The 26,674-nt window shown below is 36.7% G+C and overlaps 1 protein-coding gene across 7 annotated transcripts in view; it reads right to left on the bottom strand.

Annotated features, from left to right (window-relative positions):
• Positions 1 to 26,674, bottom strand: part of NBEAL1 (neurobeachin like 1) — an 89,260-nt gene that overhangs the window by 19,517 nt on the left and 43,069 nt on the right. For all 7 annotated transcript variants that reach the window (XR_012777075.1, XM_075511623.1, XM_075511626.1 and 4 more), the window contains 25 exons: positions 24,919 to 25,051; positions 24,188 to 24,307; positions 22,088 to 22,391; positions 21,076 to 21,161; positions 20,542 to 20,631; positions 17,394 to 17,562; positions 16,210 to 16,343; positions 15,647 to 15,806; positions 15,448 to 15,550; positions 14,531 to 14,687; positions 13,790 to 13,948; positions 13,262 to 13,421; positions 12,897 to 12,985; positions 11,331 to 11,909; positions 10,585 to 10,760; positions 10,060 to 10,213; positions 8,009 to 8,137; positions 7,041 to 7,346; positions 6,781 to 6,930; positions 5,640 to 5,797; positions 4,856 to 4,980; positions 3,849 to 3,975; positions 2,581 to 2,729; positions 1,567 to 1,700; positions 531 to 632 (listed from right to left, as the gene is read on the bottom strand). Coding sequence is in view for 6 of the 7 variants with exons in the window: in XM_075511623.1 (XP_075367738.1) it covers positions 531 to 632; positions 1,567 to 1,700; positions 2,581 to 2,729; positions 3,849 to 3,975; positions 4,856 to 4,980; positions 5,640 to 5,797; positions 6,781 to 6,930; positions 7,041 to 7,346; positions 8,009 to 8,137; positions 10,060 to 10,213; positions 10,585 to 10,760; positions 11,331 to 11,909; positions 12,897 to 12,985; positions 13,262 to 13,421; positions 13,790 to 13,948; positions 14,531 to 14,687; positions 15,448 to 15,550; positions 15,647 to 15,806; positions 16,210 to 16,343; positions 17,394 to 17,562; positions 20,542 to 20,631; positions 21,076 to 21,161; positions 22,088 to 22,391; positions 24,188 to 24,307; positions 24,919 to 25,051 (4,153 nt within the window). In the remaining variant the exon portion in view is untranslated. The remainder of the gene's footprint in view (positions 1 to 530; positions 633 to 1,566; positions 1,701 to 2,580; positions 2,730 to 3,848; positions 3,976 to 4,855; positions 4,981 to 5,639; positions 5,798 to 6,780; positions 6,931 to 7,040; positions 7,347 to 8,008; positions 8,138 to 10,059; positions 10,214 to 10,584; positions 10,761 to 11,330; positions 11,910 to 12,896; positions 12,986 to 13,261; positions 13,422 to 13,789; positions 13,949 to 14,530; positions 14,688 to 15,447; positions 15,551 to 15,646; positions 15,807 to 16,209; positions 16,344 to 17,393; positions 17,563 to 20,541; positions 20,632 to 21,075; positions 21,162 to 22,087; positions 22,392 to 24,187; positions 24,308 to 24,918; positions 25,052 to 26,674) is intronic.

Consider the following 26,674-nt stretch of genomic DNA (forward strand, 5'->3'; position numbering starts at 1 on the left):
GATGGAAGATAAAAATACATTTACTACATTTAAAAAATGTATCCATGTTTAGGGTAATACAGACATTTTGACATTTTCCTTTTACATCAATATTATTAATGGCCTTAATACCATATTTCCTGCTTAATCTTCACATGGGTTTTGTTGAAAGCCCCATCATGAAAAGGTAGCAGGGAAAGTTATTTGCACATGTAGTGAAAGAAGTTCCAAAACGTGCAGTCAAGATCATGGACTAAAAACAGAAGCAAGTCTGCTACATGTTTTCCATTCTTGTTGGAACACTTGTCATAATCAAATCTACAGAGCCTGGCTCTATCTATTCACCTCACTGACTGTAAACGCAAAACACAGCAATTCTAAAAATATGCATGTGAAAGTTCAGGGACCAGACTGAGTGTACAGCAGTTGGCAGTTGCCATCTAAACACTAGGGGGAAAAAAAAAAAAAGTAAAATCAGTAGTCCTGGACCTTCCAGGACTCCTTCAAGAAGCAGACGAATGCTCTAGACCATTTATGCTGAAGTCTTGTACCTGCATCAAACCTGAAGCTTTAAAAAGTTCCTGCAGAGATCTGGTCCCAGAAATATTTGGAGAACGCAGTGACAATATTCGACTATATACTTTGTTTCGCACCTGTTAAAAAACAGCATTATTAAAAAAATTTATTCTGGAGATTGAAGCTGACAAGTAAACAACTTCTCTGCTAATTAAAATGTGAAATGGAACACAGTTACACTTTTAAACACTTCTATCTCTTGCTGCATAAAACGTTTGGATATGGATGGACCTGACCATCCTTCAGTTACAAGATATAAAGGCAACATATGTTACGAAGTTTTTGTTGGGTTTTTTTGTTGTTGGTTTGGTTGGGGTTTTTTTTTTGTGTAGATGCTACACAAAAAAGATCATTATTGCTACAGAAGTCTTCTAGGAAATACTGCTGTTGTTCAAATAAAATTACACCAATGTATTCCCTGCAAAACTATTGCAAAGATTTATTTACTTAAAAAAAAAATTTATAGGAGCTATTCATAAACTGACCTACTAGTATGTAAATCACCCTAAGTTCTGATATTTATCTTAGTCCCACATACAAAGGATCACTTACATTACCCAGGGGAAAAAAAGTTCACTAATCCCAAATCATGGAACATAGAAATATTAATGATTTCCAACGTTGTGGTAAAACAGACAGTCTCCTTTGCTTTGTAATTAATTTGCTCAGAATATTTTAAAAGATGTGTGGGCTTCAAGATATTTATGTTACTACTGATGTAATTTTAGTTGAATAATTCTTCTGTATCGTAACAGAGAGAGCGAGTGAGCGAGACAGGAAAAAGAAGAATCTTGCTTTATCTATCTCTTCACAATTAATCAGTTTCTAGATGCCAGACTGAGGTTTTCAGACTGCAGTCTAGTTTCCCATAAGAGCTATATCTAGCAAACCTTTTGCTACTAGTGTTACAGCATTAAGACAGACACCAGACTCAAATTAGAGATGACCAGTGAACTTAAACTTGACACTTGTGCTAATTATATAAATGAAGAAAATTTGAGAAACCCATACCTCCTTATTGAAGTTGAGGAAATAGTTGGTTTGATCTGTAAGGAAGATCTCCAAAGCTGACCTCCTGAGGTTGTACCGACGCAAATGTATCTCTCGAATTTGAGAAAGGTGCCATTTGAAATCAAAACCTACCCCTAGGAAGAGCACTTTGATTATTGACTTGGAACATATTAAAACTTTTCATATAGACATAATGCAGTATCATTTCCAATCACCCCAGAGTTATCCCTAGAAAAGGAAAATTTTATATGTGGCTTGATTAACCATTTTGCTAGAAAAATATTATTAACCTCAGCTATTATTCTGCTGAAAGAAAGAGGCAGCAGGAAATATCTGATAGAGTGTAGAATTTGTCTTTGCTTTCTGATCAAAGACACATTATAAATGTATTCTGTTGACAAAAAATATGAACCAAACCCCTTTAATTTCTTAAACAGGCTCAAATAGAAGCTTTTATGTTTAGAATTCCCAAAAGGCCAACTTCTTGATATACTGTTTTTGAAAATTTTAACATTATTGGTCAAACATTTCAGTTCACTGTTTTCATACTCAACTGTGTGTATTCTATTAAAGTTCACTAAATTAATATAGATGATTAATGTTTACATACTACTACTTTTTAATCATTACTTACTACTACTTTTTAATCCATGTATGAGTGAAATGTTATTTGTCAGGGAGAACAGGAAGGTACCATTTAAGTAGCAAATTAGAGGTAGTGACGTTTTTTTAGTCAGCAAACTTAATTCATTTTTTTAAGAAGGTAATTTTTTTAAGAAATACTAAGAATAGTGAATGAATTTAACAGCTCAGCAAGTACAGTTCCAGATTCTTGATTCTGAAGGGATCAGCCAGCCACTGACCACCAAGTACAATATTAATTTTAAGTACAAATCCACAGCCTGTCTCTTCACAATTAGTTTGATACTCATTCTCAAAAAAAATGAAACTCAACCTACTAAAAACAGAATGCTGAACTGCACTGAAAAGAAAGGAGATACTGATCATGCTCACCTTCCTCTTTTTCAATGCTACCATCAAAGAAATAGATGTGCTGGGTAGTGATCTCCAGCCTGCCAGGTATCACATCAATTACTGTAATGAGTTCACAGTCTTCAGACAGTATTAGCTTTTCTTTCTGACTTTGCTCATCCTTCTCATCCCTACAAAAATACCACTAAGTGTTACAGGGTTGGGTAGATTATACAGTTGCTTAGATACTTGGTAAGAGTACAGTTCAGAAAATAATCAACATTTGACTGGTATTAAAAGTACAACATAAATGATTATATGAAGCTACTTCCATCAGCAGTCTTGGATGTCTCACTAGACTACGAAACATCATTTCATAGCATCACTCTTCAGGCTTGATATTTCAGTCTCAGGCACAATGGACTTGACCTCCCTTGAAGTATGAAAACATGAGGCTGCATTTCCCTTTCTTAATTAATTGCTACGTGCTTAAATTCTCTGGCTCAGAGCAGAGCTAAGTCCTGGTTTACGTGACTGAAGTTATCTTCATAAGTATTTGAAGTAATGGTTGCTCAGAAGTCTATAGATATGACACATTGCAAGCAAGCATTTAATAACCTTTAAGGTATAAGAAAATGCATCGGTATCAGTACTGGACTTCAACAGCATAGACATACATAGATGCATGCACATAATCACATGTCCAGTTACTGGAGTGAAGCATTTCCTAGCTCCCCCTGCCTGCCCCCTCCTTTTTTTTTTTTTTTTTTTTTTTTTTTAAGTCACACAAGTGACATGAAGGAAGCACAGCAGGCCTTCTCCCTGGAATGCTCTTAAACACAGGGGACTCTCTGGCACATTAATGCCAACCAAGCAAACATCCATGCTATGCAGCTGATGGTATAAGGAATGGCCCTGGCATCTGTGGATAAGAGCCAGTTCCAGTCTGGTCTATGCCCTTATAGGGCAGACCGCCTCTTGAGAATTATAGCCACTGTACATAGTAAAAAAGCCTCAACAATTCTGTAGCTTCAGTTTCAGACCAACTGTCAGCAGTGAATTACTAACAGATCCTCACAAACTGCTCCACCTTTTTTTCCCTAGGGCTCTTTACGTCTCATTGTTGACAATGATAAATCCAACAGCAACTTTTCTGCTGTTCAAAACTACTACAAAGCCCTGGATTGGATTGTTAAGGCCAGACAAAGAAAGAGGGAAGCTTTGTATGCTAATCAACTCCCGAAGTTGTTTCTCACTCCTTATCCCTAGCACAGAAACAAATTTCAACTGTTCTATTCTGCTGTACTTACAAATTGGAACTGGCTGCTGTGTCTTCTTCTGGTAGTTCAAGAACATCATCTTCCAAGTCACTCACCTTCACCTGCTTCACCACCTCCAGAAGCAAAGACTCACTAGAGGGCTGTGCCTGGTGCACCCCTATCATAAACAAACATTTCAGTTCAGAAAATTTTTTGCTACAAGACTTTTGGAAGCCTAAACTACTGAGTGTATCTTCTACTGTTGAATATTGGTTTTAACCGAGTAAGAAGCAACCAGACTTCTTAAATACTTCTGGGGGCAAGCAGAACACTAAAAACACTCCCTGAACTACAATGAAATATATATCAAGTCCTAACAGTATAAAGGGAAGACATAAACACATTAGAAAATTTTAAACTGAATTCTGATGTGGACATTTCCAATAAAATATTTTGCAGTGTTCTGCCAGACAATGTTAAAGCATGCAGATTTCATGGAAATACAGTGCATTTGTTTTTTGCTTACTTGGGTTTACAAGAGTGTTATTTTCTTTGTTTGAGTGTCTTGATACCCAGTACGCCTCACTTAAAGAACAGTTTACACCACGAATTCAGCTGTTTGGCACACTTCTGAAACAAAGCGCTTCGTATCTACACATTTTAATCATAAGCTCTAAAAGGTTTTAAACAAATACTGCCTGCTTACTCTATCTCATTGTTTCCTTTTCTTGAAAAAATAATCTTATGCAAGAAAGGTATGTGATGGCTTATTTTAAAACAAAGGAGTTAATTAACTTTTTTTTTTTTGGCAACAAAAAATACACATTTCAATGAACAAGGTGAAATGAATTCTACTCAGTAGGAAGACGCTGTTTCAGGTCAAAGCACCACTCTTATGTTACACAGTTTACTATAGAGGAAATAAAGGGGAAAAAAAAAAATCAAGACTTAAGTATCTACCATACACTAATTCTTAAATACAAAGAGTGAAGTGTGTATGTATCTTCAGTAAAGACTGAAAAATCACAAGTGAAATAGCAAATACAATACAACTTTACCTAAATTATCTCTCAGGTCACTAGCATCCTGATGAGAGTTGAAGTTGTAATTCTGCACTAGTTTTAGTCTCATACGTGAAAAATTTTCCACATTTGAAAGTTTCCAGTGAATAGGATGCTGTTCCCTAGGAAAACAAGAATATTCATAAAAACAGTTAAAAAAAAGTAAAGACCTATATGAATGAACTGATTACAAAAGAGTACATATTTAGAGAAATACGGGTCATCCAACTACACACTGTAAAACATAAAAGCAATAAACTGCATTTTAATTTTATATTTCATATTGCAGCTCTGATCATCCTAAAGCACTTTGTAAACAGTATTTATTTTCTGCTGAAATATTTAAAATCTTTATCTAGAACTTCCCCAAAAGCTGAGACAGGCAAAATGTATTCTTTTAAATTGAAATTAGCTTCACGCGTAAAAACTCAAAGTCTTTATTAACAAGGCTATTCTCTCTTTTCCAACAGAACCACTGATCCATAGGATCTCTCAAAAAAGTTTTTGCAACTGCTTCACTGATAACTAATTTTTATTTGTCACTTGGCAAGGAAATCTAGTATCCAGGTAACCAGCTCAGCATTACAGGTCAAACTTTGCGTTTTGATAATTAAATGCAGAAAACGTTATAAGAGATGCATTCATTATTAACTTCACATCTCAAGAATGGTTATCAGAGTCAATTTGACAAGGTTCTAACCATGTGAAACAGTAAGTTAGTTATGTGAGCAAATTCCTTTTAACCATCATACATGGTTTCATTTAAGAACTTGACTCTTACATTTCAGACCAAGGACCACGTTCAGAAAGCAAGTAAAGCTGGGCTGCTCTCCACTGTCTCAGAGTGGCTGTGTGTTGACTATTAAGTTGCTTTAGCATACTGTTGTACCGCAGATTTTCCTGTCGAGCCTTTCTGCTGAATGGTTCCACAAAATGCTCCTGAAAGACCATTAAAAATAAATCTAGCACCAAAATAACTCTGACCTTTGAAAACACAGTTTTGTGGCTTGCAAGAATTCTCATAAATTAAGCAGGAACAAAAAAAAGTTGAGCAGTAAAAAATTCTGAAAATTTAAGTTAATGCTTACGAGAGAAATTTTAAAGAGCTTAGTAATGGAAGATACAGTGCCAAACTTCGACTTAAAGATGTGAAAAAAGCATTATCAATGCTGAATCCATACAAAAGCAATTTTTCAACATCAGAAAAGTGGTCAGAGTATTGGAAATCCTATTATAATAGGTAGGATTTTTCTTTAAATTCTGATATTCTAGGATGTGACTCATTGTATTCTTCCTTTAGCTACTTGAACAAAAAAGACTTACTACAAGGATTCTTATTAAGACGACAAAGGGAAAACAAGAGAAATGTAACTTAGCTATGATATTTGCTGTAATTACCAGTGAATTCTAATGCTTAAACTGAGTCTGGACCTTATACAGAAAGGTCAGTTCCGAAATAATTTTTCCAGACATTAAATAGGAACTGTTCACTGTTTTAAATGTTTGCATTGTACTGAAGTAGGGTTAAAAAACCCCAAACAATAATCACACTGACTCATCTCATAATAGAGAAGATGTTTTGATAATTCAAAACATAAACCAGAGTAAAAGAAGATGCAGCTTATAGCTGAGCATAATTCTAGGTTGCTGTACTATGAGAAAGGCCTACTGTCCTGAAATAACTCTGCTTACAGATAAGACTCTTAAATAGAAAGAACAGAATTAAAAAGCATATCCTACAAGTGTATATAGTCACACTGCCCACAAAATCTTAATCAACCTGCCTGCCTGATCCAACCAACCTACCTACCTGATCCAATCACTTGAACTGGATCATCCTGGAATTCAGTTTCTCCACCTTTTAGAAGGCAACTCCTGAGATAGTTCTTCTAAGGGAAACTTGCACTCACTCAAAACCTTACCTGAAATTTAAGCTTACTTTCTCCTCTCTCACGGTCTCGCTTGTGCATGTTCACCATAAATGCTTCATAACAATCTTTCCAATAAAGTGCCATCTGCTCGTGATCATGTCTGAATGAATTCTCTTCATATTGCTTCATATTTGGAATAATCTGGTTCCACCAAAACAAAACAAAAAGCACAATGTGATTTCTGAATGAGTTCCTCCACTTTCACGGCTAAAAAGAGGGGCAAAATGATACAAAAAGAATCTACTACTTACATATTTGTCAATATAAACTTGCCACTCATCAGAGCTACAGTATTCTTGAAAGTCCTCAAAGAAAGATGGGCTGCCATTGGTAGGAGGCAACGAAGGGAGATGCAGGTTCATGAAGAGAAGTTTATAAATCTTGGATACCAGTGTCCGAACGAGGGGAATCAAAAATGAGTAAGTTTCTGTCTTCTCTTCAATTGATCTACTCAAGATGCCTTCCAGCTTTCCCAAGAGGTAGCATGCTTCAGGCTGGCTCTCAATTACTTTGGTCTGAAGGAGGGTGTTTAGTTTGGCTGCTGCCATAGCACAGACCTACACAGACAAACAACAAAAAATGAATGCAATCCTCAAAATAGTAATTTTGAGCACCTTTTTAGCACAGGAGTATGTACATATTCTGGCTGCATCCCAGGTAGCCTGAAGGCACACATGCATCAAATATGGGTACTGATCACTTATTCATCCAGTGATGACCAAACCTGAGTCAGCTGCAACCCCAAAGTCACACAGCTGCATTAAGACAATCACATACCTAAACTAACAATCCTGGCTTTACTGAAGGGCTTATATTCCAGGCAGAGTTCTGCTAACTTTGTTCCAAATGCTGATTTGGCAGAACAGTCCAGGCTCATGTGCACTTAATGTATGTAAACCCAAAACCTCTAATAAATGTATTTTATGGTAGAAACAAAAAGTCACAATCAGAATCACTATCTTACTGCCACTAGTGCCTACATAGTCTCATCATCAAACAGCTTACCCTCTGCCTCTTTCTCATGCTCAGGAGGTGCGTATTGACAGGACTGTAGAGTAAATTTGCAAATGGTAAGAACCAATAAAACATCTTCCCTATGGAAGGATGAAGGACTCCCATCAGTCTGCTCACTGGTACCAGCAGCTCCCCCATAAACCACAACAATTACATCAAACATGCACTTAAAACACAGTACCACTTGCAGGAATTTGCAACAAACCTGTAAGTTATCTTGTGCAATGAATCCAAGGAGCAACTGGACTTGGACCTGTGAAAGCCTGATTGCTTCTAGGCCAGCAGAGTACCAGACTGACAGGCTATCCATGAGAGTCACTAGTTCTTCCAAGAGCTATTGTAAGAACAGAAGATTTGCATGAAATAAAATTAACAAGAGCTACTCCACTTGGAGACACAATAATTTAAAAAAGCTGAAGAGGCTGTGTTCACACTTCTAACTTACCCAAACCCAAAAAATTATCCCAGAACACTGCAGTTAAACCAGTAATTTGAATTCCTGACTACAAAAATCTACCTAGCCACGTACGTTAACTCAAGTATCTCCCCTGAATAAAGCCAAAATCAGCATATAGTATATATACTTATGTTTTTCTTATAATTTAACTCCAGTAAATGCCATTTCCTTAGAAAAGTTAAGAGACTCCATGAGCAGGATTACTACAATTGAAAAGACACTATTATTGATAGCACAGATACCATACCAACTTGCAATTTCTGGGCTCAGTATATATAGGATTTTATTACATTCTTTTGCTTTGTATTTTAAATTCTTTGAGTGTAATGCTAGTATAATTTACCAGCAATAGCAATATGCACAGTGCTCTGAGAAGGAAAACAAGGCTTCTTTCATGACTATCTGATTTAGTGAAATGCTTGAAACTTCATAACAACTATTGATGTCTTTTAAAAAAACAAAACAAAATAGTAGGCACTCCTTTCTGTCAGTATTTCGATACTAGAAGTGATATAAACCTTGTGAAAGGTAGGTATTCACAGGGCAAATGGCACATTTCACTATCCAGAAATGTTTGCTTAAAACTAATATACCTTGATACATTCCCTAATAAATTACTCAAATGTAAAATCATTCTTTTGTTAAGCCCCAGAACCACATGAATGCTTCTGTGGCAGACTGAAAGCTGTCCTGCTTAGAATATTACAGTGCTTTAAATTCTCCTCAGGTACAGTGGAAGATAATTTATCAAAGTACTGTTATTTTCAATTCAGAGTTGGCAATAAGCACAAGTCTCATTGCTCCAAAGTTCAGATCTCATTTCTAATTAGATTTCACAAAGCTAGATCACAAGAGAAGGCAAAGCTTTTACCAAGAGGAGACTTTTTAAAAACAAAAAAATTAAAGCTTTAAGATGAAGCTATGTTTACTTATAAGCAGGCATTTTGGAGAACAGCTTAGGAATTAGTGTTGACACCTCTTAACATTACATTTTTTTTTAATTAAAAAAAGTAGCCTTAAAAAAATTGATTTTTTTAAGGATCTATCGTGATATAACGATGGTTTCCATATAATATCTCTGCCCTTTAGTCTTGAAAAATGGAAAAGCAATGACAACTCAGACAGTGAAGGAAGCAAGAACACTGCCAGAAAGTACATAAATGTTGAGGCAAATTATGGGTGTCTACAAGATATACGTCAAGAAGGCAGGAGAAACAGCCAGAGGACAGAAAGCTTCTTTACTTTACTACTTAATTGTGTTTGCTAGTCATTTTCTTCCTCAGGCCTCATGTTTCTGATGCTGATATATAAAATTGAGCTATTTGCATATATATGCACAAAATCATGTTGAAACTCCAATATGGGTCAAAGCCCAGAAGTGACATTTCGCAGCTTGCAACTGAGAGCGGAGTTTTGGCTGGTCTTTTATTCAGGACACACACAATGAGTCATACATGCTGATAAACAGTGCAAAATCTGCGCAGGCTACAACTGACCTTGTTTCATGAGCTCCTTCATTTTCTAAATATTTCTCCAGTCTGAAGAGACCTGGATTTTCAATAAAGGGTATCACTTACAGGTCTATTTAATTTGCAAAATTAACTATAGTCCTCGTAGTAAGAATTCACACTGTTTTTACTCATTAAGGCGCAATATAATCCATTCCACTATGAACCCTTACTCTGTAATATCTATAGTTTAAAAACATATGCCTAGAAGGGATGACAGTATCCAAGTGGACAACTTTTTCATTACTATTTCAGCCTATATACAGTACTTCCATTACGCAGTTACTGTACCTTTTCTGTCCATAAATTTGAATTAACTAGTCCTTCCGCCTGCAGGAAATCTTGTACAATTAGCAAGAGCTTGAAGGCATTTTCAGCATGTGTAGGGAGAGCTTTTGAATCTCTGTTATCAGTGACTGACCATTCTAACATCTTCTCCAGCAAGCTGCACAGAAAACAAAATCCCAAAGTAATTATTACATGTTCTAAGTCTAACTGGCTTTAAAAAAATCCAATTAAGTATTTAATTGAATCTCTTAGTCTGCAGTGACATAACTGCCATCTTCTCAATAAGCCAATGAGGCAAAAGAGATTTTGAGAAGCTCATGAAACCAGCAATACAGTTTCAAAACTTTATGGCCACATGACACTACTAACTAGGTAGCAGAATATACTTCTGACAGTATAAGAGGACAGAGCAAAGAAAAGTACGTCTTGTTGGGAAACACCCGCCCCTTCCCAGCTTCACTAATGCCCCTCACTTTTTCTGTTTTTCCTCAAAAGGGATGAAATCCTGTCCTTGAACTGTACACTCACTTGAGTTTTATTTCATCAGAAGGTCGCAGCAACTCATTAGATATCCCCAGTTTGGTCAGTGCAGAAAACACCTGTCCTCGCTCAATCCAAGCAGCATCATCAGATTTTTCAATGCCTTTCCACATTATACACAGTAGGATGTCTGTAAGTAACTGTATGAGTTCATTTTCTCCCCCCTACAAAAGAAGAGAAATGTTTACAGCCCTTCTAGTCTAGAAACCCTTCAAAACATTTCTTGTTCATCACAGTCCCTATGCTTGCATATTTCAGCTTTTTGGAAAACTCTGCAGTCTAAAGTCCAATTGCTAAATACATGAAAACACAAATATAAAGAGACTGAGGCTTGCTTGTATTGTTGTAATACATACTGACTCGACTTCTACATCATTATTTCAACCTGACCTTTAGCTACCCTTGATTTTTTCACAGAAAGTCTGCTCCATGCCTCCTCTGGAAGATAAAGGATGTTGAAATATAGGAGTTTGTAGTTTTTTCTTTGTTTATGGTTTGCCTTTTTTTTTTTTTTAATCAACGCGATTCCAACTAGACAACCAAAAGAGAAGACACATTACAAAAAGAAGTACCCCTACTCACTATAAAAGAGCTATATCGTTTGGAGCTTTTCTGTTGGAAGATGGGGGGGGGGAGGACAGGACAATAATTATTCATTAGTGAGATGACTCAAAAAATAAAAAGGAATTGCAGACATTTGGAGAAACTAACCACGTAGGGAGTGAATTACTTACGCCTTGGTCTTCAAATAAAGAAAGATCAGCGGCGAAGCCCACATCATTTGTAACATCCAGCTCTTTGTCAGGCTGCCCAGAGAATGGTTTTGTGTTCTCTATAGGTGATGGTGTGCTGGGCTGGCTATCTGTCATCTGATTCACAGTGTCAGCCAATTCATAAGAGTCAATACTAGACAGATCTAAACTCAAATGTGAAGGATTACTGTGCCACAATTCTTGGTCCTCTGACCTAAAAGACATCTCTGTTGTGGATGCATCTTCCAGTGGCGTAACAGAGAAATGAGTGGGGACATCCAGGGATTTGTTGTCTTCTAAACTCCACTGATCAAACAGACCATTAACAGATGCAAAGCTGCCAGTTTTGTCTCCCTCTGTCTTATCAGGTTGATGTTTCTGAAGCTCTTCAGCAGGAGGCTTTTTTTCCTCTTCCCTTGAGGAATCAGCCCTTTTCTCTTTAAAGCCAATTTGGACCTCTGAGTTTTCTTTCAGAAATAGTCTAATCAAAGTGTCCTGCCAGCCCAGCTGCTGAGAAATCTGTTGTGCTGCATCCAATTGGGAATGCAAAAGGTGCAAAACCTAAGGATAGGAAAAGATATCCCACGCCTACACGTTAATTTTAGCTTGTAACTGCGTTCATTCTAGCTTTTCAATTAGACAATTTACAATCTTACAACTTTTCTGCTTCATTATGGAACCTTGTAAAAGAGCCACAATTGGTTAATCATGAGAAAAATTATTTTGTGGCTTGTTTGCTTATTAGAAATATATATTTGAGAAAAAAAGAAAAAAATGAAAAAAATTCTCAGGAGTAGGGGAGAAAAGAAGCTATCAAAGCCTACTGGTAAGTCCTCACATTTCAGCCACTCTTCTGCAACAATTCCTGGAAAAACCAGTTATCACAACAAATAATCCTATTCAGCCACCAGTCTACAAAATAAGAAAATCTAGAACAGAAAATATGCTTGATTAGGAACTATTAAATAGATAAAATTAAGCAAGCTGCAGTATTAATAGATTACCGGTAGTGTACATTATCATTTCACTTTTTTCACTTTGAGAAACCTTAATAGAGAATATAGTCCCTCACAGCTACATTCAGTACTACTAATTCCAGTGATACAAGCCAGAGCAAGCTCAGTTTAGGAAAAAGTCACTGCTTTTTCCCTAGCTCTTCCCTGCATCCACAACCACTCTTTTGAACCATAATATGTTCTATCAAAATAACATATTAAGAATCTTAACAAACAAATCTTTGACCATGGTCTTAAGCATCCTTTGAGAAAACTCAGTAGTTCAACGAGTCTACTATCTCTAACCTGTAGAAAATACAAGCTATTTGAGAATCATGATAGAGGCTTTGCTTTTTGTTTTGGTTTTAAAAGGACTTGAATACACAAAATTCAACACTAAGTGACAGATGGGCTTCATTTTTAACATAAATCATTGCTAAAGAAAGCAGTAGCAACAAATACTGCCAGTGTCTCAAATAAATAATTAAGATATCACACTGTAGAGCTTATGGGCTTAAAGGACAGTATTCCAGTTTTAAAGACGACAACTAACCTTTCTACAGATAACCACTCTCATGTTTATATCTGATCTATGAGCCAGATGCACTACAGCTATGAGATCTTTATAATTCACAGCAGGATCTGTACAGGAGAAAGAAAAAACAAACACAAACAATATCATGCAAGAGAATGTAACAACTAAACATTAAAAATTGTCTTGAGGTCACCTCTACAACCAGGGGTAGTAAAGGGAACAAACTTCAGGGAACTAAGAAAACATTAGCTGAGACTAATGGGAACTTCAAATAGAACAGCTCTGTAAGGCAACAGCTCTGGTCTTCCTGAACAAAAAACCAAATATGTTTGCCTCTGAGCAGCAGGAGTTTACTAATGGTATACACAACACTTGCCAATTACCTGCATACAGAACTTGGTTAAGAAGGTTTTTAATAAGAGAAACAGTAACTGGCGATTCATTCAAAAGGAGCCCCAGTCCAGAGTATCCCACTTCTCTGAGTCTCATACGGTGTTTACTACGTTCATAAACTTTAGTACATTTCAGCATCTCTTCCACAATCTGCAAGCAAGTACACACAAATGCAAAATAAACACAAGGGAGCATCCAGACCTCTTAAACTTAATTCTGTATGATATAACATGCTGGCCCACTGTTTTTAAAGTTTACTTTGTAAGCTAACTCAAACAACATGGACTTTGTTTTGGTTTTTTTTTTTTTTAAGATCCCAATACTTTACTTCAAGAGAACACTAATTTCATTGTGACTGGCAGTAAACAATAACATCTAACTAACATAGAGAGAAGAAAAAATTAAAACTTGGATGATTAGTACCTTTGCAATTGCATACACTTCTGCAGTCAGATCATTGAAAAATACAAATTTATGTTCAACTGATTAATTTAAGAACATATAATTCAATTCATTACCTTGAACACAAGTTCTCTAAGCCTGTCAGAGTATCTTTGATGCAATAACAGAGCATAAAGAATATCAGCATTCCCTGGTTCAAAAAGCAATAAAAAAAGCTGGTCTGGGGCTGGGCTGGAGTGCAGTAGGCTGAAGAGAACATCCAGAATTCCACAGAGCTACAAAATTAAGACAACTAAATTAATCCACAGTTCATTCAGACTTCATGCTCTGTTTGGGGAAAATTTTCTTGGCTTGTAAATTTTATCCTTTGCTTGTTATAAAATAGACATTTTGTCTGCTCAATATTACTGCATTTAAAATTAGATTTTTTGGATACATTTTTCCTATATATAGAACACCATATCAAACTGTAATTAGAGCTACAAAGCAAGTTCAAGTTCTGTTGATGCCTACAAAATAGAAAACACATCATTACAACTTCTGATCAGTTGAAGTCCAATTCATTTGGTTTCATAAACTAAGAGAACTTTTCTAATGGCAGTATTACACGTTATGTGCTTTCTGCCCTCTTCAGGGGAAAGAAAAAATAAATAACCAGTAAAAATATGGCCACCTGCAGAGCACTTAGTCAAGTTTCTAGTGTGCTTCCATAGCCTGCCTCAGCTACATCTAAACAGAACCACGCATTAAGTAACACTTTGCTTGTGGTCTTTTTTGTTCCCCTCTCTTTTAAGCACACAAGTCACAAAAACAAAACTTGTACAGTTTAAATTATTGATTTATGCCATATTGGATACCTGCTCCTCTTCACTGGTGGCAGCTATGTATCCTACGATGCTCTGTATTTCTTCATGTGTTCCACCTTTGCTCAGGAAATATTTGATCAGTCCATAGAGAGATGTCCGTATTGTTCTCAGGTCATCAGGAGCCAAATCACAGCCTTTACAGCCACTCCTATACACCAACAGACAGGAAAAGCAACCTAAGGAAGTCCTTCATGACTCAGTAATAGCAATTTGATTGTGCTAGTTTTGTAATTTTTTTATCTACACAGATATCATGGCACAAGCTATCAATTTTTACTGAAGTAAGGCAACTGAATAGTAATAAGCAATAGTAGATCTGACTTACAAAGTCTGTAAAAGCCCTGAAATGTACACTTTACTGATCTGGATACAGGTCAGGATTTCAGGTTCCCCCCTCCCACCCTCTAAAAGAAAGAACAAGGTCTCTAGTGAATCTTCCTCAATGACATAACTATATTCATAAGCAGACATATATCACCAAGACTGAAAGCTAAAATTTTAAATTCCTAAAAAAGTTCTACTTCAAATTCTACACAGATATAAAAGAACAAAATAGCTTAAAATGATAAACACCCTCTCTTTTCATAATGGTAATAATCTATGACTTAATTTGCATTGTCAATAACAAGTCCTTCAATTTTGTAATTTTAATGACTTTTCCAAGCATTTCTAGTATCATTGACATAAATTTTATATAATCCTACAATAAAAACTAAAGGAAAAGTAGCAAGTCAAATGGAAAAAAAATTAATGTTATTTTGAAAATGAAATCAACTGCCAAAAGCCAAGCTGCAGTTTTATTTATTAATTTTCTCACTAGGATGATGGGGGGGGGAAGAAAAAAAAAAGAAAAAAACAATAGCCACATACAATAAATGAGGAGGAGTTAGGAGAGGTAAAACTCATACCCATAATAAATCCTGAGTATGTCTAGAAGAAACTGCACACCATATTTCTTTCTGAAGAGTCTTCTGCTGTCTTTGATGATTGTAGAAAGATATTGTATATGCCCTAGAATATAAAGTTTTCTCTTAGAACCTAGGTAAAGATTTATGTCAAGTAAATAGTACTGTGTCTTTGCGCAGTTGCCAAAGTGCAAGTGCTCACCAATTCTGAAGGGGAAGTCCCCACTGTTCCAGATACTGAAGTCAAAAAGTAAGTGTTGATACATCTGTTGCAAAAGCTGCATGTTCTTTTCTACTGAGACTTGTTCTATCAACAACTGTACAGCCATCAGTACATTCACATCCATTAAGTTGCTTGGCACCTTTCAAAATAGCAACAGGTGTTAGCAGTCAAAATACTGAATATCCTAATAAACTTCATTTTTAAAAATCAAATTTTGACATTCTTTTATCTTCTACAGCAATGTCTGCTTCCATTAAAGCAATACAAGAAACACAAAACCAATCTAGTTTGAAGAATCATACAACACAGCATCTATAACAAAAAAAGCAGAACATGAAAAAAAGACAAAACACCAAGTTTCACTTTGCAGATCAAGACCAACTCCTCGCACCTTCTTGTTTTCAGAAACATGAGAAAGAAAAGCATGTACTAAGGAGACCTTTGAAGACCCTCGCATCCTGGCCAAACTAAGAATGTTTCAAAGTAATCAGGACCTCATCCATAACATTCATTACTAAAGGATGTTTCTCAAATTTGCTCACCTTCTGTAACAAGGCTCCTAGGGTGGCAACTCCATGGGAGTGAATGAGATTTTCTTGATTAACATGGTGTCTCTGAATGAAGTGTTTTATCATCAAGATGAAAGTTGCAACAATGTTCTTCTCCAGGCGTGCTTCTGCAAAACAGAACGACAGTAGCAAAAGCCTCATGGTTTATTGTTGGACCACTGCATAAAAGTAGAGGGGAAGAAGTAAAATCGAGTGTTCATATTCCTCACTACTTCCTGAACTTCTCAACTCCTTTTCTGTTTGTTCCCTAGCTGTAGGCTGTCTTTAGATTTTTTCCAGTGCAGAGTCATAGCCATTCCATGCCGCTCCCCAAAGTGACCCCAGCCCTCACTTCAGTTGCTTCATCCATCTGGCTGTAGGTTACAGACAAACTTCTCTTTCAGTTACAATCTTTTACATATGCTGCAGTTATTCTCCCTCTGTAGTTGCAAAATGACGCTTTCTAGCCATGATATGCAAAAAATTGAGACAAAAAAAGATGTATTTTTTTACTTTACTCCACCATTTCATATTTGGGAAAAAAAAAAAAAAAAAGATGTTTTCCCTTGCAAGGTCTGATTTCCCAGTGGTTTCTGTTAAGATCAAAGTTCACAATATTAGCACAGTTTTTAAAAAAATCTATTCTTAAAGCTTCCTTTCAATTTTTTTTTTAATTTTAATACTAAAATCTGACTGTGTGTGGAAGAGGTAGGAGTCTGAGCATTTTTCTAAGAAAACAGAAGTTTTGCGGAAGTTCTGATGCTGCAAAGTCTTCGTGAGTGTTGTGTCAGCCAGCCACAAGTTGTATGAATGCTCCTCCTATTGATATTAGTAGGCTTTGCATCAGACATGATTTCTCAAAATAATCAGAACAAACTTTTCAGAATAGAAATTTAAAAACTGCATACTTTTACACTACTGTAATAGTAAACCATGAATAGAAAAATAATGCTATTAAATACAGCTATATTTGAAATATGTTAGTAAGTTAGTTTTACAGAGTGCTGAACTCCTGGTATTCAGTATCCACATCAGATATCTAGGAACAGAAAGAGCCTTTCAGCTTTACATAGGTACTCCGGAAAAGCCAGCACATAATAAAATGCCTTTCTGTCATTCATAGGAAGACTTTTAAAATCAAGCTTAAAAATTATTTCAGTTTAACTGTACTTTCCTACCTGATGCCTTTGTGGATGACAACACCACCCAGTCTCCCTCTACAGGAGTAACTAGTTCTAGAGGTAGAGTTTCCCCTTCAGACTTCTCAGGCATCTGTCCACCAAGAAAACTGATCTGCTCCAGCAATGGAAACAGCACATTTACTCCACCAATACAGTTGATCATATCCTAAATCAAGAGAAAAAGCAGGAAAAACATCACCATAAATAAAATCCCCTAAACTACGTAACAGAAATTTATTCCAAATACAAGGAGCCTTACGTACTCACAAATTAATGAGAATGTTTCTCATGCCACTTTGAAAGTAGTTTAAAACACTGTGTTTAACAACAGAGCTGCCTGAGTTTTAGAAACTGCAATTACACACATGCCTTGTTTTGAAAGTGCATTTTTACACTTCCTTCCTCCTCCCCCTACATAAACACAGGAAACTGAAGGATACAAATCTTAGAATATTCTGCTAAATATATTTGAAAAACAGGAAAAACATTTTTCTAATTTCTAAGCTACTTGCAGCAAGCGGTAAGAAAAGATTATACACACCTGTGCTTTAATCATATTCCTGCAAGATTTCAACTTCAGGCAGTTAAAAAATAATAAAATTTGATTTTTTTTTTAAAGTAACTTTATACATACCTGAATTCTAAGCCTCTATTTTAAAATTCAAGTGTCCTAATTCCCTCTTTTCCCCCCCCTCCTCACAAGCAGCGATAGCATGAGACTTCAAACAATGCTTCTCGTGGTAAGGTATAACATATTCAAATCACAAGATTTCCAGAAGCAATTCACAATGCCACTTCGAAAATCAGGGTCTCAGCAAGCTAGCCAGAGACACCTATTCAATTGCCCAGCTTAGTCCAATGAAAACTATTGTGTAGTAAAATTTTAACAGCCAAAAAACCCCAACATCCTATAATCCAGCTTATTAACGTGGGATATCACTCTCCCTTCCCAGTCAGAAATGTTGGGAAGAAGTGGAGAAAATCATCCTCTTCTTCTCCATCATTTTCTACTGTTTCAGTTGTTACCTTGCTCCGTGTGTCTTTATGATGCTCACTCTCCAGCCCATGTTTATTAAGGTGAATTTAACAAAATTGAACAATTAAGGAAGCTTTTTAAATCTGCAAAACTTATCTCATGGATGAAGATTTCTGTGCTTGTTGAGCAAAACAAGAGGCACCACAGACCTGCAGTTTTTGGAAACAGAATTTGTCTGAACTACAAGACAGCAGTAACTGTAGCTCCATCTAGGCTGCACCTATCTCCTCATGAGCTCCTGATCAGCTCTTGTGTTTTTTTCCTCATTTTAGTCCTCCTCAAGAGGGTGCTAAACCCTATCATGTTTGTTAAGGAACGATTCTCCTAAAACTTCTACTCACAATCTGCTTTCCCATAAAGCTAGAGATAAAACACTCCTCACCCACCCCTCTTCCCACTACTGGGTGAACAGAACAAATTGCAGTATTTTCTAACTATTCATATCATAGCAAAACTAACTAGCAAGTGTCTGAATTTTCTTAACATTAATCTCCACAAGTCAGCATATGCACCGTATAGCTCCAACAATATTTCCTTATTAATTAGTTAGCTAGTATAGTTGATTGCTCACTGTTCTTAAAAAAAAAAAAAGGCAGCCTGTTTGTGTATGAAATGTTCAAAAAATGTTCGTACATTTTTCCTCAAGACAAAAAAAAGATGTGGTATTCTACTGACAAGTTTTCTACACTCAGACTTCGGATTTTATTTTTTCTCAAAGCTGAGCCCTTAATCAAAGAATCTGCCTATAAAACAGAATTGGATGTATTTTATCTAAATTTAAAAGAAATAAATCCTTATTTATGTCACTGTTTCTGCATCAAACTCTGCCACTGCAAATAACTTTATTTCCTCATGCACAGAGCTAAGTCTTTGATTTTTGATATTAGTATGTGTTAGTGATCAGGGAACAAATAAGCAGACAGGTACACAAAGGTATTTATTAAGCTGGTGTGCATTTCATGGTTTCCTCCTCCTCTCCATGAACTAGCTAGCAGAAGACTTCTTGCTATCTTACACAGAAGACATCTAATGGACATGTAACTTGCCTAAATGGTATTCTGTTTGTGGAGCACCAAGAAAGTCTAAACCACTAATACTAAATCTCCTTGGCAGTGTTGAGTTGACAAAATTGTGAGTTTTAATTCTATAGTATAAGGTCAGATCTGAACTGTCAGTGGCATGAGACTAAGAAATTAACTCATTCACCAGAAGGACATAAGGACCCCATGTGTAGATTAAGAAAACAAAAACCAAAAACCAAAATATAGGACAGTTTTGCTACAATAGAATGTTTGAGCAGAAGACGAGAAACAGGTTTAGGCAGAAAATGTTAAATTTTAAGTTCTAATACTAACATAACAGTAGCGCTGTGGTTACAACCGCTAGCAAAAGTTAAACAAAGATGATATGCATAGCCTGTAAGAATCAGATATCCCAATGTATCCAACAATAAGGAAAAAATATTGGACAATTAGTGTATAGCAGAGACAGAATAAGGTATAAGACTTTAGTGAATATTCAGTGTTTTCTCTGAAGTGAGGCTTTTGGACTGTGAGATCACCTAGTCCTGCCAACCCCAAACCAAAAGTAAATAAAATAACTAGATTAACTTATCTCTTAAAAAAATGCTAGATTCTTGTAATATTTTAACTCCACACCTTGTTTTCTGCTGAAGTTAGTCTGCAATTCAATAATATTTTTTTATATGACTAATACAGCGAAAGTCACAAGTGTTAACCCTACTAATCTTAATCTAATTCAGAGTTTAAGACTGAAAGAAAACCATGACGGAATCCCCTAGAGATGATAAAACGCTTTCAATACACAATATGCACTGAACAGATTATGAAGAGTAGTCAGCTACCACAAAATACCTTAATGCATTATCTATGCCATTAAGACCAGTAGCCCTTGTAAGTTCTCAATAAATGTAATTTAATATTACTCCAGCTACAGCATTAACCCATTAATTCTCATTACAGAAACATCCTGTATCTGCTAAACGTCACTGGCATTATGGTAATAACTTCCGCCACTGCAAAAGTTAGATGAACGTATGCAACCACTGTCATATTTACATCAGGTTCTGCTTCTTCAGTATGCATTTACCTTGATGTCCCAGTTCACTACTTTGTTTCCAGTTAGTCTTCCATGTAAAAGATTTGCAGACAGGTCAAGACAAATTGGGTTTCTGCAGGCCTGTTAAACAAAGGAAGAGGCTACAATATCATTTAGGAAACAAGTTACAGATCCTTGAACACATAAGATTTCTGAATGATGCATAATGTGTTTCAGGAAGTTAGTGCCATCGTGTTGATATTAAAGTATTTAAACAATTTGGAACCCCTGGAACATCACATATGTTATCTTAGATTTGATACTCACAATTGTGCAAGATAGTTCTGCCCTTTTGCCAAACAAGAACAAAACCTACTATCTCTGCACAAGACTACAGTTTAAGAACTGTATAACCACAGTTAATAATAACCACATCATAACCGCCATAATAACCACAGCATAAAGATGGCACGCTCACCTGTTCTACAAAACAGCAATAGCAAAGCAAAAAAAAAAGACCATCTAGAACATATTCTGAAATTACAGCACACTGGGTAATCAAAGAAATTATGTATTGTTTCATACCTTTGGTGTATAATGAAGCAGCACCTTACTGGGGAGATCTGCTACTTCAGCCTCTTGAGACTTCCACGGAGTTAAACAGTTTGGACCTATTAAAAATTATATATATAATTATATATTTATATATATTTAAGAGTCCACTGGATATTAATGTTGACCTTCACAAATTTTATACTACTATACTTTGTTGCAACAACAAATAGGACACTCTGAACCATATCTATTTGAGGCATGCTTTGAAGTAATCTCTATGACTTAAATCATTCATTCCATAGGGTCTGCTTAAAAAGAAATACATTCTTGATAAAAAGCTAAACTATACAAAGAAGGGGTTTTTATACATTCAAACAGCTCTAATATTTGTCTTTACAAATACTTATCATATTTGTCACCAATCTCTCCATCATCAAGCCCAAATGTCCAGAAAATGAGTAATCTTCAAGATAGTTTTGTTTAACAATACAAAACATTACCTTTAAATGGTGGAAGTATTTTTGTGCTGATCTCTAACAACCTCAAGTCATTATGGAACTTAATACCTTAACAGCTTGAATTTTAAGACACAGCTTATCAGAGTATTTTTTTTTTTAAATTACCCTGTAATTATTAATTGATTCTTGTGGAAAAATCCTCAAGCATAAATCACCTTTAAGTGGCCTCTCAAAACAAGGGCAATACTTTAAAGTCTCAACTGTAAACTCACGTGTAGGTAAACAGTAGCAAAAATTAAGAACTTACAAGTGAAAACACTACCTAACATTTTGATTTTGGCAGGTCTGTACATATGATAAATAGATGAGCTTATGCAAACATAACATTTTAAATAAAACTTCGTAAAATACCTATCATTCCATTTTAAGCTTATTTGTTATAAGGCACTCTCATTTAGGTCAGCTCTGCAATTCTTCTGGATTGTAACTTCTTCATTATGTGTCTGTGTAGAGCAAACCTCAGTGGGGTCTTGTCCATAACTCATCCCTTTCATTCCACTAAAACCAGTACATTCACCACTTACCTGCTAAATATAATGCTTTCACCTGAGGAGGTTGCAGTGCTTCATGAAAGATGATAACTGATCCAAGTTGGCCCTCCAAAGATGTTGGACATCCCCATTCACTGTCCTGAGTCCCCGCTGAGATCATCTTAGTGATGAGCTCTGGTTTTCCAAGCATCCCACCCCAACTTCCTGTAGAGAGAATGCCCCCAAGTGATGTCCGATGGGGCATAATAGGGGAGGAAAAAGGTGGATCTGGTATCTGAGATGGAGGAGGAGTTGTTGTTCTTTGACCAGCTGAACCAATGCAGCAAGAAGTAAAAGACTGGAGAGTCACACATGGAAGAAAGAAAACAAAACACATACTGTAAATATAACCTCCTTTTTTCACAGTTTATAAAGTAAATCTGAAGACCATCTCTGGCAAATCGGAACTAAGTAAATTAAACCAAGAGCAGCAAGTTATGGCGTGCCCTGGAAAAGAAGCAATCCAGCACAGTAGGCCAAAAAAAAGAGCATATACTTCCCACAACAGCAGAGAGTGCCCTTTCTCCAATTAAGAGCAATTTGGTCACCTCAATTGTTGTGTGACCTTTGGCAGGAGCAAAGCCAGGAAGGATGGCGCTCCAGATACCCTGGCAAACATTCCTCTTCTGGATTATAATCCAAAACACTAGCCCAGGATATCTGCTACTGTACATTTCTCGTATCCATTATTCCACTCAAATAGATGCTCTCATGGGAAGCTTACCTGCCCTACTTTTAGCTACCTTGATGTTTATAGTGCTTATTCAGAGTTTTAATCCAAAATTTTATCTCACAATGGAATTTACATTTACTCTCATTTTTTAAGTGTTATACTGATTTTACTATGATTGTGTCCAATTTAAGTGTTTGCTCACCATATTTAACAAATATCAAATTAGGACTTACAAAAGAGGGAAGAATGTTCAGTGTTGTAGCCCAGTTTGAACTGGATTTGTTCCACAAAAAGAATGGACAATGCTTACAAAGAAAACTAAACATAACATATACACATTTTGATGGCTAGTGTGGTTTTTTAGGCTAAATGTGCACACATTTGAAATGGTTACTGTCCTGGTTTCAGCTGGGATAGAGTTAATTTTCTTCCTAGTAGCTGGTATAGTGCTGTGTTTTGGATTTAGTATGAGAATAATGTTGATAACACACTGATGGTTTAGTTAAGGACTTTTCAGCTTCCCATGCTCTGCCAGGTGCACAAGAAGCTGGGAGGGGGCACAGCCAGGACAGCTGACCCCAACTGGCCAGAGGGCTATGCCATACCATATGGTCTCATGCTCAGCGTAGAAACCGGGGGAGCTGGCCGGGGGCAGCGATCGCTGCTCGGGGACTGGCTGGGCATCAGTTGGTGGGTGGTGAGCGGTTGCATCCTTGGTTTTTTTCTTGGATTTTGTTCCTTTCTCTCTCTCTCTCACATTGTTTTCCTTTTCATTACAGTTTATTATTATTTCATTTTATTTCAATTATTAAACTGTTCTTATCTCAACCCATGAGTTTTCTTACTTTTGGTCTTCAGATTCTCTCCCCCATCCCACTGGAGGGGGAGGGTGAGCGAGTGGCTGTGTGGTGCTTGGTTGCTGATTGGGGCTAAACTACGACAGTTAGATTAAGTGCGTGTGAACTGCTTATCCAGCCAACAAAGCAGGTATAATATTACCAATTAAGGGAACATACAGAAAATACAAGTAAAAAAAATTACTGCTGAAAACAACAGGGAATATTCCTCATTTGAGTACTGTCACACCAATCCTACTGGCAGAGGTGTGATTTATTATGATTTACTCATCATAAATTATGTCAGTATGTTCAGGTAATTATGTTGGGGAAAACCCCACAATCTAACCAAGGTAATCTGTGTTTTGTTTTTAAACTGAGATGACTAAACAAGCACCAATTAATGGTTAGTTATACTCCAAATTGATACTCTGGACACTGTCCAAAGTTGAACAGAAGCTTATTAGCAATAGGGTAAGCTATCTTAAACTCTTACACAATTTCCAAATTAAAAAAGCCAACTATGTTCTCATTGTTCTATGAGAGCTCATCAGGACAGCAGTATGACTCAGAAGGTGAACTTACTTCATTCATGGCAGGGAATCGAAGTGGGGCAGAGACCTTCTGCTGTCCATTGACGTAGATGTACACAAGGCTCTGACCAAAGGGCCTCTTTCCAGGCATGTGAACAATAGTTATGTTGTGCTGGTTAAGCAATATAAAATAATTAAGTCATTATTAAAAAGCAGTGAAATTACTGTATGGAAGTATTTAACTTAATCTCTACTAATCTGGTGAGGAAATCACTTAAGAAAATAAATCCAAAGCATCAACAAGAAGTTAAGACCAACTATCAGCTGCTTCCGTTTTAAAGTAGTTTACATGTAGACAGGTTTTCGAAGGGAAAGAGATACAGCTCTTTCACGATAATGCACATCAGTCCTTAAGTATAAGAATAGAAAAGGGCAAGGCAGAACACAGTAGCACATTTTATTCATTCACATAGCACCACAGCCACCTATGCTTGTTACAATTTAATATTTTAAAAAAATCTGCATGTTTAAAAAAAAAAATCACTAAGCACAATGCTGTAACCAGCTTATCAATAACAAATACCTAATAACATAGGCATAATTTAGCTCAATAAACCACTAATCTACATGGAAATTGCTTGCATTATTTGAGATTAGATCTGTTCTTATGCAATGAATTATTTAAATATGATAAAATAGACAATTTGTAAAACAACCAAAAAAATTAACTTTGACTTCCGAGCTTACTATCCTAAACAAAGTGTTTTCAGTATCAAATCTTACCCAGAGAGAGTCAAAAAAACAATGGTCAGGCAGCATCACTGTTGCATATTCCCTCTTCGTGCAAACTGCAACCACCAATACCCCAGAGTACGTAATAAATGCTTCAAACCCCATACCACTTCCTGTAAAAAAGCTACAGAAAAAGACAACAAAACACACAATCAAGGACTGAGTTCTTCAAAACTATTGGAAATCACCTAACAGTACACTTAAGGAGAGAACCCACTTAAGCTGTTTGTTGCTGGTCCCATATTTATTATTTGACTAGCTATTACTCTTGTTCCAAAAAAAAAAAACCCAAACAAAACGCACACAAAACCAAAATGCAAAATGAAGAACTGCCTCAAGGAAGGGAGTCCAAGGCACAGGACACACAGGCCAAAAGGTGATCCAGAAAGAATTATAGAATCATTTAGGTTGGAATGGAAAGGACCTCTAAGATCAAGTCCAACTGTTAACCTAGTACTGCCAAGTCCACCACTAAAACATGTCCCTAAGCACCACATCTACACGGCTTTTAAAGACTTCCAGGGATGGTTGACTCAACCACTTTCCTGGGCAGCCTGTTCCAATGCTGGACAACCCTTTCAGTGAAGAAATTTTTACTAATATCCAATCTAAACCTCCCTTGGTGCAACTTGAGACCATTTCCTCTTGTCCTATTGCTTGTTACTTGGGAGAAGAGACCGACCCCCACCTCGCTACAACCTCCTTTCAGGTAGTTGTAGAGAGCAATAAGGTCTCCCCTCAGCCTCCGCTTCTCCAGACTAGACAATCCCAGTTCCCTCAGCCGCTCCTCATGAGACTTGTGCTCTAGACCCTTCACCAGCTTTGTTGCCCTTCTTTGGACACGCTCCAGCACCTCAATGTCTTTCTTCTAGTGAGGGGCCCAAAACTGAACATAGCATTCGAGGTGCGGCCTCACCAGTGCCGAGTACAGGGGGACAATCACTTCCCTAGTCCTGCTGGCCACGCTATTTTTGATACAAGCCAGGATGCTATTGGCCTTCTTGGCCACCTGGGCACACTGCTGGCTCATACTCAGCCAGCCAACATCCCCAGGTCCTTTTCCACCAGGCAGCTTTCCAGCCACTCTTCCCCAGGCTTGTAGCCTTGCATGGGGTTGTTGTGACCCAAGTGCAGGACCTGACACTTAGCCTTGTTGAACCTCATACAGTTGGCCTTGGCCCATCGATTCAGCCTGTCCAGATCCTTCTGTAGAGCCCTCCTACCCAAGCTCCCAAAGCAGCCTGTAGCCATCCATGTTTTACATGAAAACATAACCTCTGTCCCAACAAGTAATGCTTCAGTTCGACCCACACAGCTTAAGCTGGTTCTGTTACAAAGTCCTGCCCGCTATAGTCTCTAGAAGCTACAATATTGTAATAAAGAGACTGGCCTGCAACTTGTGCTTTTCTACCAATTAAATTGTGTCCATCAGCGCCTGGTAAAGCTACCAATATTGCATGCAGATTTGTGACATTACTGTTACAGTTAGTAGATGTGTTTTCTCCATTGCCCTTGTTTCACATCGTAGCGTTGTATACAGAGATTTAATTTATTTTAAAGACCAAAATGACACATGGAATAACTCTTTCAGAAAATGCAGAAAGTTTGATCTTTAATTTTATAGACAAATCTGCATTAAAACTGCTTGATGAGACAATGTGTCATCCATGATTTTTTTTACTCGTGATTATCTATCAGCAAGAACCTTACCTTAGTACAAAATGTAAATGTAGTCATTGTTATATAT

The sequence above is a fragment of the Mycteria americana genome, chromosome 9 (assembly GCF_035582795.1).
Source record: "Mycteria americana isolate JAX WOST 10 ecotype Jacksonville Zoo and Gardens chromosome 9, USCA_MyAme_1.0, whole genome shotgun sequence".
Classification (NCBI taxonomy): Eukaryota; Metazoa; Chordata; class Aves; order Ciconiiformes; family Ciconiidae; genus Mycteria; species Mycteria americana.